General features: G+C 36.2%; 1 protein-coding gene across 2 annotated transcripts; it reads left to right on the forward strand.

Moving 5' to 3' along the window:
* The first annotated feature begins 9,765 nt into the window (after window positions 1–9,765).
* LOC115924446 (vicilin-like seed storage protein At2g18540) lies at window positions 9,766–13,410 on the forward strand. Of its 2 annotated transcripts, none has more exons than XM_030986528.1 (4): window positions 9,766–10,291; window positions 11,304–11,374; window positions 11,694–12,101; window positions 12,915–13,410. In XM_030986528.1, the coding sequence occupies exons 3-4, from the start codon at window positions 11,695–11,697 to the stop codon at window positions 13,270–13,272; spliced, it is 765 nt and encodes a 254-aa protein (XP_030842388.1). In that variant the 5' UTR covers window positions 9,766–10,291; window positions 11,304–11,374; window position 11,694; the 3' UTR covers window positions 13,273–13,410. The 2 variants fall into 2 exon arrangements, with proteins under 2 accessions (XP_030842388.1, XP_030842387.1); XM_030986527.1 differs by having other exon boundaries at window positions 9,766–10,058.

The following is a 13,410-nucleotide window of genomic DNA, read 5'->3' on the forward strand; positions in this document are numbered from 1 at the left end:
TCATATTTCACTTACAAAGTGGGATTTGTGAATTTTATTTTCCGTTTACGTGTAATCTCTACGGGAAATGTTTTGGTATATCGGTAACGCACTTGACTTCCGACCTCGAGGTCCCTGGTTCGAGTCCGGGAGTCTCCAACAATTTTTTTTTCTTCACTTTTTATAGGTGGTCTGTTGAAAACAGATCACCTATTGTTTTCGTCAGAATTTTCTTTCTTTATTATTATTATCAGGTTGGCTGTATCTAATACTGACCACTCTATATTTTTGTTAAAATTGCCTTTATTTATTATTATCAGGTGGGCTGTATCTAATACAGACCACCTTATACTTTTGTTAAAATTGCCTTTATTATTATCAGGTGGGCTGTATCTAATACAGACCACCTTATATTTCTTTTTAAATCGCCTTTATTATTTATCAGGTGGGCTGTATATCGTACAGACCACCTTATAATTTCGTTAGAATTGCCTTTATTTATCAGGTGGGCTGTATAACGTACAGACCACCTTATAATTTCGTTAGAATTGCCTTTATTATATATTTTTCTTATTTCTAACCACTTTTTTGTGAACAAGATAACTTGGAAATGGCTCAATCAAATGCCTAGAAATTTGGCACACATATGTATAGACATATGTAAAAAGCACAATAACGTTTTCAACATTGACCTTCACTGATGACGTCATCTAGGCGCCATTTTGTAAAAGTTTACGAAAATCAACTCATGATCATATCTTCATAACCAAAAGGTATTTCTCGTTCATATTTATCATGATCAAGGTCAATATCCGTCCGGTCAATAAAAGGTCAAATAACGCGCGCGTGCGCGTACGTCCGCGCGTCAATGCGCGCGCAAAATTTTGAAATGCTCAAAATCGTCTCAAAATCATTTTACATACGTTTTAGGCCATTCTAAGCATTTTATAAAAAATCGCGCGTACGAGCATGCGCGCGCGTTTTCGCGCGTAAAACTTTTGCACAACATTGAATTGCCTTTTTTTTTCTTTCATAATATACCACATATATTTACAAACATATTGATACCATGTTTGTCTCTTTATGACTATTAATAACGGAATGATCGACCGTTTAACATAAATCTCCATGCGCGCGAGCTCTTGTAATACATAGCATATATGGGCAAAAACACGCCTATACAAAATCCATTGTAGCTCTTTAGGATGCAAGGTGACCCCAATTTGTTTTCATATTTTAAAAGAGTATGATTTGGAAATATTGTTTCATGTCTCATTTGACCCTCAATTAACTCATGACGTCATCATAATGGCCTCCGAACTCAAAATTCCAATTTGCATATTATGACGTCAGCATATTTATGGAAAATTGATTGTATCTCTGTAAATATTGATCAATTTTCTTCCAAATTTTAATATGTTCTAGCTGAGACAAATTTCTACAAATGCAGTCAAGTACTATTCTTCATTTTGACAAAAGGTATCATGGCGTATTTTTGCGATTAAAGGAGGCATGTCAATTTTTCACATTTTGCGTGTATTCTCTATGGGACATGACTTTTTCTCAAAACTCGATTCTACATTCCCGTCTTTCGCGGGCAACATCTACGTCATTTTAGCTAAATTTACGCTGAACTTCGAGTATGATGTAGCTGAGACAATTAGCTATCTCAAATGTGCCCTTCATTTTGTCTAAAATGTTAGCTGGACCAGCCCACCTATACTTGTACCAAACAAGTATTACAAATCTAGTTATTAAATATTTTTCTTATTTCTAACCACTTTTTTGTGAACAAAATAACACAAAAATGGCTCAATCAAATGCCTTCAAATTTGGCACACATATGTATAGGCATATGTACAAGGCACAATAACGTTTTCAACATTGACCTTTACTGATGACGTCATCTAGGCGCCATTTTGTAAAATTTTACGAAAATCAACTCATGATCATATCTTCATAACCAAAAGGTATTTCTCATTAATATTTACCATGATCAAGGTCAATATCCGTCCGGTAAATTTCAGGTCAAATAACGCGCGCGTGCGCGTACGTCCGCGCGTCAATGCGCGCGCAAATTTTTTAAATGCTCAAAATCGTCTCAAAATCATTTTGCATACGTTTTAGGCCATTCTAAGCATTTGATAAAAAATCGTGCACACGCACATGCGCGCGCGTTGCGCGCGCGTTTTCGCGCGTAAAACTATTACAAAACATAGAATCTCCTTTTTTTTCTTTCATAATATTCCACATATTTTTAAGAACAAATTGATACCATGTTTGTCTCTTTATGACTATTAATAACGGAATGATCGACCGTTTAACATAAATTTCCGTGCGCGCGAGCTCTTGTAATACATAGCATATATGGGCAAAAACATGCCCATACAAAATCCATTGTAGCCCTTTAGGATGCAAGGTGACCCCAATTTGTTTTCAAATTTTGATAGAGTATGATTCGGAGATTTTTTTCATGTCTCATTTGACCCTCAATTAACTCATGACGTCATCATAATGGCCTCCGAACTCAACATTCCAATTTGCATATTATGACGTCAGCATATTTACGGAAAATTGATTGTTTCTCTGTAGATATTGATCGATTTTCTTTAAAATTTGTATATGTTGTAGCTGAGACAATTCTCTACAAATAAAGTAACTACGATCCTTCATTTTGGCATAGTCATCATGGCGTATTTTTTGCGATTAAAGGAGGCATGTCAATTTTTCACATTTTGCGTGTATTCTCTATGGGACATGACTTTTTCTCAAAACTGGATTCTACATTCCCGTCTTTCGCGAGCAATATCTCCGTCGTTTTAGCTTCGTTTACGCTGAACTTTGAGTATGATGTAGCTGAGACAATTAACTATCTCAAATGTGCCCTTCATTTTCAGTGTCTAAAATTTTAGCTGGACCAGCCCACCTATACTTGTACCAAACAAGTATTACAAATCTAGTTATTTATTTATTTATCAGGTGGACTGTATCTAATACAGACCACCTTATATTTTTGTTAAAATTGCCTTTATTATTTATTTATCAGGTGGGCTGTATATCGTACAGACCACCTTATAATTTCGTTAGAATTGCCTTTATTTATTATTATTATTAAATATTTTTCTTATTTCTAACCACTTTTTTGTTGGCAAGATAACTTGAAAATGGCTCGATTAAATGCCTTGAAATTTGGCACACATATGTATACACATATGTACAAAACACAGACATTTTTTCAACCTTGACATTGACTGATGACGTCATCTAGGCGCCATTTTGTAAAATTTTACGAAAATCAACTCATGATCATATCTTCATAACCAAAAGCTATTTCTCATTCATATTTATCATGATCAAGGTCAATATCCGTCCGGTCAATCTCAGGTCAAATAACGCGCGCGTTAATGCGCGCGCAAAATTTTAAAATGCTCAAAATCGTCTCAAAATCATTTTGCATACGTTTTAGGCCATTCTAAGCATTTTATAAAAAATCGCGCACGCGCGCATGCGCGCGCGTTTTCGCGCGTTAAAGTATTACACAACATAGATTCGCCATTTGTTTTCTTTTATAATATTCCACATATATATACAAACAAATTGATACCATGTTTGTCTCTTTATGACTATTAATAACGGAATGATCGACCGTTTAACATAAATCTCCGTGCGCGCGAACTCTTGTAATACATAGCATATATGGGAAAAAACATGCCTATACAAAATCCATTGTAGCTCTTTAGGATGCAAGGTGACCCCAATTTTTTTCATATTTTGATAGAGTATGATTCGGAGATATTGTTTCATGTCACATTTGACCTTCAATTAACTCATGACTTCATCATAATGGCCTCCGAACTCAAAATTCCAATTTGCATATTATGACGTCAGCATATTTATGGAAAATTGATTGTATCTCTGTAAATAGTGATTGATTTTCTTCCAAATTTTGAAATGTTCTAGCTGAGACAATTTTCTACAAATGAAGTTATCACAATTGTTAATTTTGACAAAAGCATCATGGCGTATTTTTGTGATTAAAGGAGGCATGTCAATTTTCACATTTTGCGTGTATTCTCTATGGGACATGATTTTTTCTCAAAACTCGATTCTACATTCCCGTCTTTCGCGAGCAATATCTACGTTGTTTTTGCTTCATTTACGCTGAACTTTGAGTATATTGTAGCTGAGACAAAAAGCTATCTCAAATGTACCCTTTATTTTGTCTCAATTTTTTGTTGGATCAGCCCACCTCTACTTGTTCCAAACAAGTATTACAAATCTAGTTATTCTTTATTTTTCTTATTTCGAACCACTTTTTTGTAAGCACGATTACTTGAAAATGGCTCAATCAAATGCCTTCAAATTTGGCACACATATGTATAGGCATATGTACAAAGCACAAACATGTTTTTAACATTGACCTTTACTGATGACGTCATCTAGGCGCCATTTTGTAAAATTTTACGAAAATCAACACATGATCATATCTTCATAACCAAAAGCTATTTCCCATTCATATTTATCATGATCAAGGTCAATATCCGTCCGGTCAATTTCAGGTCAAATAACGCGCGCGTGCGCGAACGTTCGCGCGTCAATGCGCGCGCAAAATTTTAAAATGCTCAAAATCGTCTCAAAATCATTTTGCATACGTTTTAGGCCATTCCAAGCATTTTATAAAAAATCGCGCACACGCACATGCGTGCGCGTTTTCGCGCGTAAAACTATTAGACAACATAGAATCGCCATTTTTTTTCTTCCATAATATTCCACATATTTTTACAAACAAATTGATACCATGTTTATCTCTTTATGACTATTAATGACGGAATGATCGACCGTTAAACATAAATTTCCGTGCGTGCGAACTCTTGTAATACATAGCATATATGGGCAAAAACATGCCTAATCAAAATCCATAGTAGCTCTTTAGGATGCAAGGTGACCCCAATTTTTTTTCATATTTTGATAAAGTATGAATCAGAGATATGATTTCATGTGTCATTTGACCCTCAATTAACTCATGACGTCATAATAATGGCCTCCGAACTCAAAATTTTAATTTGCATATTATGACGTCAGCATATTTTTGGAAAATTGATTGTATCTTTGTGAAAAATTGATCGACTTTCTTCAAAATTTTGATATGTCCTAGCTGAGACGATTGTCTACAAATGCAATACCCACAATTTTACATTTTGATAAAAGCATCATGGCGTATATTTGCGATTAAACGAGGCATGTCATTTTTTCACATTTTGCGTGTATTCTCTAAGGCACATGATTTATTCTCAAAAAATGGATTCTACATTTCCGTCTTTCGCGAGCAATATCTCCGTCGTTTTAGCTTCGTTTATGCTGAACTTCAAGTATGTTGTAGCTGAGACAATTAGCTATCTCAAATTAGCCATTCATTTTGTCTCAAATTTTAGTTGGACCAGCCCACCTATACTTGTTCCAAACAAGTATTACAAATCTAGTTTATTAGGTGGTCTGTTGAAAACAGATCACCTATTGTTTTCGTCAGAATTTTCTTTCTTTATTATTATTTATTCTTTATTTTTATTTATTGTTCCCACTTTTTTGTGAACAGGATAACTCAAGATCGGTTTAATCAATTTCGTTCAATTTTGGCACAGTCATAGGTCATTGTCATGAGACGTCAGTGTAACATTTTCAAGGTCATCAAGTCTTCATGACGTCATCCAGGCGCCATTTTGTGTTTTTCTTGGTACTTTTTACTCATGATCATATCTTCATAACGGAAAGGCATTTCTCTTTCATATTTATCATGATTAAGGTCAATATCCGTCCAATCAATTTCAAGTCAGAAAACGCGCGCGCATGCGTACGTCTGCGCGTCAGCGCGCGCGCAAAAAATAAAAATGCTCAAAATCGTCCCAAATTCATTTTGCATACGTTTCAGGCCATTTTAAGCATTTTGCAAAAAAACGCGCGCACGCAAATGCGCGCGCGTTTTCGCGCGTACTGGTATTTTTCAACATAGAATCGCCAAATTTTCTCTGTCATCATATTTGGCACATTTTTCCAAGCATTTTGATACCTTGTTCACCTTTTTCTGCCCATTAATAACGGAATGAGCGTCCGTTTAAGATAATTTCCGTGCGTGCGAGCTCTTGTAATACATAGCATACATGGGCAAAAACATGCCTATACAAAATCCATTGTAGCGCTTAAGGATGCAAAGTGATCCCAATTTTGTTTTCATATTTTGATAGAGTATGAATTGGAGATATGATTTCATGTCTCATTTGACCCTCAATTAACTCATGACGTCATCACAATGGCCTCCGAACTCAAAATTTCAATTTGCATATTATGACGTCAGCATATTTCTGGAAAATTGACTGTATCTCTGTAAATATTGATCGATTTTCTTCCAAATTTTGATATGATCTGCCTGAGACAATTTTCTACAAAGGAAGTCTGCACAATATTTTATTTTGACAAAGGTATCATGGCGTATTTTTGCGATTAAAGGTGGCATGTCAATTTTTCACATTCTGCGTGTATTCTCTATGGGACATGACTTTTTCTCAAAACTGGATTCCACATCCTGTCTTTTGCGAGCAATATCTCCGTCGTTTTAGCTGTGTTTTCGCTGAGCTTTGAGTATGATGTAGCTGAGAGAATAAGCTATCACAAGTGTGCCCTTTATTTTTCGATCAGATGCCGGGATCATGCTCATATTTCACTTATAAAGTGGGATTTGTGAATTCTATTTTCCGTTTACGTGTAATCTCTATGGGAAATGTTTTGGCATATCGGTAACGCGCTTGACTTCCGACCTCGAGGTCCCTGGTTCGAGTCCGGGAGTTTCCAACAATTTTTTTTCTTCACTTTTTTTTTCTGTTTTGACTTTTCAATGATCATAAAATTGAAAACAGACCACCTAATTCGTCCCCATGACGAATTAAATTTCTAGTTTTTCTTATTTTGACCCACTTTTTTGTTAGCAAGATAATTTTGAAATGGTTCAATCAAATGCTTTGATATTTGGCACACATATGTATAGGCATATGTAAAAGACACGGTAAGGTTTTCAACATTGACCTTTACTGATGACGTCATCTAGGCGCCATTTTGTAAAATTTTACGAAAATCAACACATGATCATATCTTCATAACCAAAAGGTATTTCTCATTCATATTTTTCATGATCAAGGTCAATATCCGTCCGGTCAATTGCAGGTCAAATAACGCGCGCGTGCGCGTACGTCCGCGCGTCAATGCGTGCGCAAAATTTTGAAATGCTCAAAATCGTCTCAAAATCATTTTGCATACGTTTTAGGCCATTCTAAGCATTTTATAAAAAATCTCGCACACGCGCATGCGCGCGCGTTTTCGCGCGTAACACCATTATACAACATAGAATCGCCATTTTTTTTCGTTCATGATATTCCACATATTTTTACAAATTGATACTATTTGTATCTCTTTATGACAATTAATAACGGAATGCGCAAAATTTTGAAATGCTCAAAATCGTCTCAAAATCATTTTGCATACGTTTTAGGCCATTCTAAGCATTTTATAAAAAATCGCGCACACGCGCATGCGCGCGCGTTTTCGCGCGTAACACCATTTTGCAACATAGAATCGCCATTTTTTTTCTTTCATGATATTCCACATATTTTTACAAACAAATTGATACTATTTGTATCTCTTTATGACAATTAATAACGGAATGATCGAACGTTTAACTTAAATTTCCGTGCGCGCGAGCTCTTGTAATACATAGCATATATAGAAAAAATCATGCCTATGCAAATATCCATTTTAGCTCTTTGTGAAGCACGGGGGCCCTCAATTTTTTCATATTTAGATAGAGGATGAGTCGGAGATATGATTTCATGTCTCATATGGCCATTAAGTGTATCGTGACATCATCATAATGGCCTTCGAACTCAAAATACGAATTTGCATATTATGACGTCAGCATATTTATGGAAAATCGATTGTATCTCTGTAAATATTGCTCGATTTTCTTCCAAATTTCGATATGGTGTAGCTAAGACAATTCTCTACAAATTTTGATTCACGATTTTTCATTTCGACAAAAGCATCATGGCGTATTTTTGCGATTAAAGGAGGAATGTCAATTTTTCACATTTTGCGTGTATTCTCTAAGGGACATGATTTTTTCTCAAAACTCGATTCTACATTCCCGTCATTCGCGAGCAATATCTCTGTCGTTTAAGCTTCGTTTACGCTGAACTTCGAGTATGTTGTAGCTGAGACAACAAGCTTTCTCAAATGTGCCCTTTATTTTGTCTCAAATTTTAGTTGGACCAGCCCACCTATACTTGTTCCAAACAAGTATTACAAATCTAGTTTATTTTTCTTATTTTGACCCACTTTTTCGTTAGCAAGATAACTTTGAAATGGTTCAATCAAATGCTTTGATATTTGGCACACATATGTATAGGCATATGGACAAGACACGGTAAGGTTTTCAACTTTGACCTTGACTGATGACGTCATCTAGGTGCCATTTTGTGAAATTTTCTGAAAATCATCTCATGATCATATCTCCATAACCAAAAGGTATTTTTCATTCATGTTTATCATGATCAAGGTCAATATCAGTCCGGTTAATTTCAGGTCAAAAAACGCGCGCGTGCGCGTACGTCCGCGCGTCAGTGCGCGCGCAAAATTTTTAAATGCTCAAAATCATCTAAAAAAAAATTTGCATACGTTTCAGGTCATATAAAGCATTTTATAAAAAATCGCGCGTACGAGCATGCGCGCGCGTCTTCGCGCGTAACAACATTACTAAACATAGAATCGCCATTTTTTTTTCTTTCATGATATTTCTCATATTTTTTCAAGGAATTTGATACCATGTTTATCTCTTTATGACCATTATTAACAAGATGAGCGTCAATTCAAGATAAATGTCTGTGCGCGCGAGCTCTTTTAATACATAGCATATATGGGCAAAAACATGCCTATACAAAATCCGTTATAGCTCTTCGGAATGAACCGTGACCTTCAATTTTTTTACATATTTAGATAGAGTATGAGTCAGAAATATGATTTCATGTCTCATTTGGCCATTACGTGTATCGTGACATCATCTTAATGGCCTTGGAACTCAAAATACGAATTTGCATATTATGACGTCAGCATATTTATGGAAAATTGATTGTATCTCTGTATATATTCATTGATTTTCTTCAAAATTTTAATATGTTGTAGCTAAGATAATTTTCTACAAGTTTAAAACCAATCCTTTTTCATTTTGATGACGTCATCAGAGTGAAAATTTTGATTAAAGGCCTCATGTCAGAAATTTCATAATTTGCGTGTTATGACTATAGAAGGTGAATTTCGTTCACGTAATGAATCTACATGATAGTGTTTTTTAAGAATTTTCAAGCAGTATCTCGCTTAATTTTGCTCTATTTTGTTTTCAAATTTAAGTTGACCAGCCCACCTATACTTGTTCCAAACAAGTATTATGTCTAGTTATTATCAGGTGGGCTGTATCTAATACAGACCACCTTATATTTTTGTTAAAATTGCCTTTATTTATTTATTAGGTGGGCTGTATCTAATACAGACCACCTTATATTTTTGTTAAAATTGCCTTTATTTATTTATTTATTATTATTTATTTATTTTTCTTTTTTTGACCCACTTTTTTGTTAGCAAGATAACTTCGTAATGGTTCAATCAAATGCTTTGATATTTGACACACATATGTATAGGCATATGGACAAAACACGGTAAGGTTTTCAACCTTGACCTTGACTAATAGGCAATTTTCGCAAACTCATTGGGGAATTAGAATCTGCGGTTCGTGTGCAAAATCGAGAAGTTACTATAGTAACAGTTGGATGACCGCTGAGGCCCTAAAATCTAGAACGGGTTTTGGCCAAATCTATGTTCGTTCTCAATTGACAACCCAAGTGAATCAGCAGCCAATCAGAGAGCTCGTATAGCTGGCCCGGGAACTTTATTCGTCTAAAATTTCTATCGCAGACAATAACAACACTGAGCTGAGACTAACATTTTGAGATTAAAACATGAATTTCAAAGCAAGTGGATCTTCGGTGAGTTTCTTTTATCGATTATTGTTTCTTAACTATACTATGGATATAACATGAATCGTTTTAAAATTGGATAATGAATTGTTGAAAGATGATAAAAGCCGTTTTGTGGCTTGGTCGAGACAAGTTGTGCTAATACTTCGTGCGGTAGTCCCGTCTGTACTGTATTGCGCAGGGCATTGCATTGCATTGCTAAGTTGTTGTGCATTAATTGCCAGTTTATCGTCTCTGTCTGAGTGAGTGTTCGCCTAGTCTTGATGGCTATAATATTAATAGCCTCTGATCGTGCAAAATTGCGGGCCTACTCTCCTTGAAATTGTGTCCTGAATTAAACATCCCTGAAAATGTGTTGTTTGCAAGTGTTTTCCAGGCTACCCTAGGCTAGCCTACAGGCTAGGGCCAGGGCTAGCCTAATAAGACTAAAAGTTAGACCCTAACGTTAGGGCTAGGGTTTGTTTGGTTTTACCTCACAATAACTCAACTCGGAGTCAGAGTCAGACAGCTCACTCTCTCTCTCTCTCTCTCACTCAGTCTCACTCTCATTCTTGAAAGGATGTTTCTATCAAAAGATACAGCCCCTCAAAAACTGTGCAATATTCATAGCATTTTGGTCAGAATGGACAGAAAAGTGGTTCACGCAGAGTTATAATTTCTGCTCAAAAGCTGCACAGCTAATGCACAGCACGATATGCAAAGCGTGAAGCAAGGGTATTTTCAAACTGTTGTAACAAATGATCCCTTGGGACTAGAGAAAAAATAAGTGCATGGGATTACAGCTGGCCCAACTTATCCCTCGGGGGGGGGGGGGGGCGGTTCGTGAAATTGGTAAATCTCCGAGTTACCATGGAAACGATGTTTAAATCGCTGTTTTGAGCAAGATATTTTTAGAATTCCGGGGGGTGGCCTCCTATGGGGAATATGGAGAAAAACCTGCCCTTTCATATGACACCACATTTATTGAGTTTCACCTTCAGGATCATTTGTTATAAAGGTTTGAATTTCAAATTTTTCATAAAATCATTGACCAAATTTGCTTGGTCGCGCAATGCATGTAGACCACATAGGGATGTGTGCAATCTCTATGGGAAAGATTTTAGCACACAACATCGGGTGCGCGATCAGACACCCTATTCTTAATCTTACCAGCGCATTCAAAATTATGACTTTGAACTAGATTCTAGACCTAGATAATTGTGGAAATTTTAATGTCAGAATGTTACAAATTACTTTCTCATCTTTTTGTTACAGGAGGTTGGCGAGGTGGTGCCTACCGTGCCAGTGAAAGCAGCAAAGGCAAAGCCCTCAAAATCTGTGAATCGGTATGTTTTCCATTACATGCATCATCTTAAATTATAGCTATAGATCCCTAGGCCTACATGTAAGAACAATATCATTATCATTGAATTTCAAATGTACATGCATGAATGGGTATGTGTTTTCGACTCAATATCCTTTGTACAATCATTTTCCACCTTTTTTGTCAAAAAATGATAACGCCAAAATATAATGCATTCATGATATGATGTTTTTCATTATTACAAGATAGATACACATGTATAGGTCTAGTACCATTTATGATGATTTCAGAATTCCATTTTATCTAAATCATTGTTTTGTTTTTCATTTCTTGTACTGCAGCATGTCCTGGGACAACAATAGTGTTAACGCACTAATAGGGGAGGTGACCCTAGCCAACCCCTTCCAATTTCGTTATAAAACGAGCGATCGGGCCAGAGCATGGCAACAGGTGGCAGAGGGGATGGTCAAAAAGGGATACAAGGTCGACTGCAGGGCGGTGAGGGATAGGATCCACGTGTTAAAGGACAAGGTTAAGGCCAAGAACAATGTAGAGAGGGCAGCAAGTGGCATTGCAGTAGAGGAGACAGAGGAGGAGCTGGGCATTCGAGAGGCCGTTGAAAGGATGATGCAAGAGGAAGAGGATATAGAGTTGGCTCCAAAGGAGAGAGGGGACGAACAGAAGAAGAAGACGGAAGGAGAAGAGCTGAGGAAGAGGGCCTGCGAGACAATGGGAGAAACAAGGAAGAGGTATTTTTCAGAAGATTTTTCAAATTTAACAAATTCTAGGTGTACTCCCTAACACCCCCTCTGCTCCCCTCTCAACACACATTTGATTTGATTTGATTTGATTTGATTTATTGGTTTCTGCATCTTTTTTCTTTTTTTCATCATACATTTTCATGAACATAATATGGTTTGATACAATATTTTAAGTGTATATAATTTTATACAGATAATAAACGAAATTAAACAAATATATTGAATGCATAATTAACATACATTAGATGCAGGAGGGCTACAGAAATAAGCAAAGTAGCTAGACGTGCCCTCAGCCCTCAACTTAGATACAACAATAAAAATATAAATAAAAAAGAGTGTGACTTGCAGAGAAGAAAAGGAAAGAGAAGAGAAGGAGCGTTGGTAATAATACAATAAATCTCATACATCTGCTGATTGAATGCATAAAACCTACACCATTACATTACAAACTAACAAATATAACTCAACATGCATGAAAGGAAAACAAAATTACAAATGACTAAGTAAAAAGCCGTTATCATCGAATTTGTTATTATCTGACCAAAAAATTATTTTGTGTAGTGCCCTCTATACCAAACTCAATTATCCCTTTAATATATTTTTAGTATTATGTAAACCAACATTCGTTAATGTTCTTCATGTACAACATGTAGATTGACTTTAAAACTCCTTTTTCTTTTATGTTTTATATTTCATGTTAGATACCGAGGTGAATGCAGTACCCGCACCACATCATGCAGGCTCTTGAATATCTTACACGCTTGACACTTTTTCTCTTCTTTTTTAAATATTGCATTTTAGACACCAAGACGAAGCCGGCACCAGTACCACTCCAAAAAGGCAGCGCAACAAAGGGCGAGATACTCTTGCTTTTCTAGACAGAAAGATGGAGTTGGAGCAGGAGATGAAGAGGGAGGATTTGGAGAAGAGAAGAGAGGAACAGGAGAGACAGCGAGCTGAAGAGATGGAGAGGAGACGAGAGGAAGAAGAAAGACGGGGAGCTGAAGAAGCAATCAGACAGCGTCGGTTTGAACTGATGCAGCAACAGATGCTGCAGCAACAGCAACAAGCTCTTCAGCAACAACAACAACAGCAACAGCATAATCAACAAATGCAAACGATGATGATGGCCCTCATTAAATCTTTAGAAAAGCAGTAAAGAACAATATCTTTTTTTTTCATCATTCATTTCAAGTGAAATATTTTTGAGTGACCAACAGTGAACATTTTACTTTGACATAATTTTTTACCAATCTGTCTTTTCAGCTAGACAGTGCGTCCCAGAAAAAACGAAACC

This window comes from Strongylocentrotus purpuratus, unplaced genomic scaffold (assembly GCF_000002235.5).
Source record: "Strongylocentrotus purpuratus isolate Spur 01 unplaced genomic scaffold, Spur_5.0 spur5_scaffold_16, whole genome shotgun sequence".
In the NCBI taxonomy this organism is placed as follows: Eukaryota; Metazoa; Echinodermata; class Echinoidea; order Camarodonta; family Strongylocentrotidae; genus Strongylocentrotus; species Strongylocentrotus purpuratus.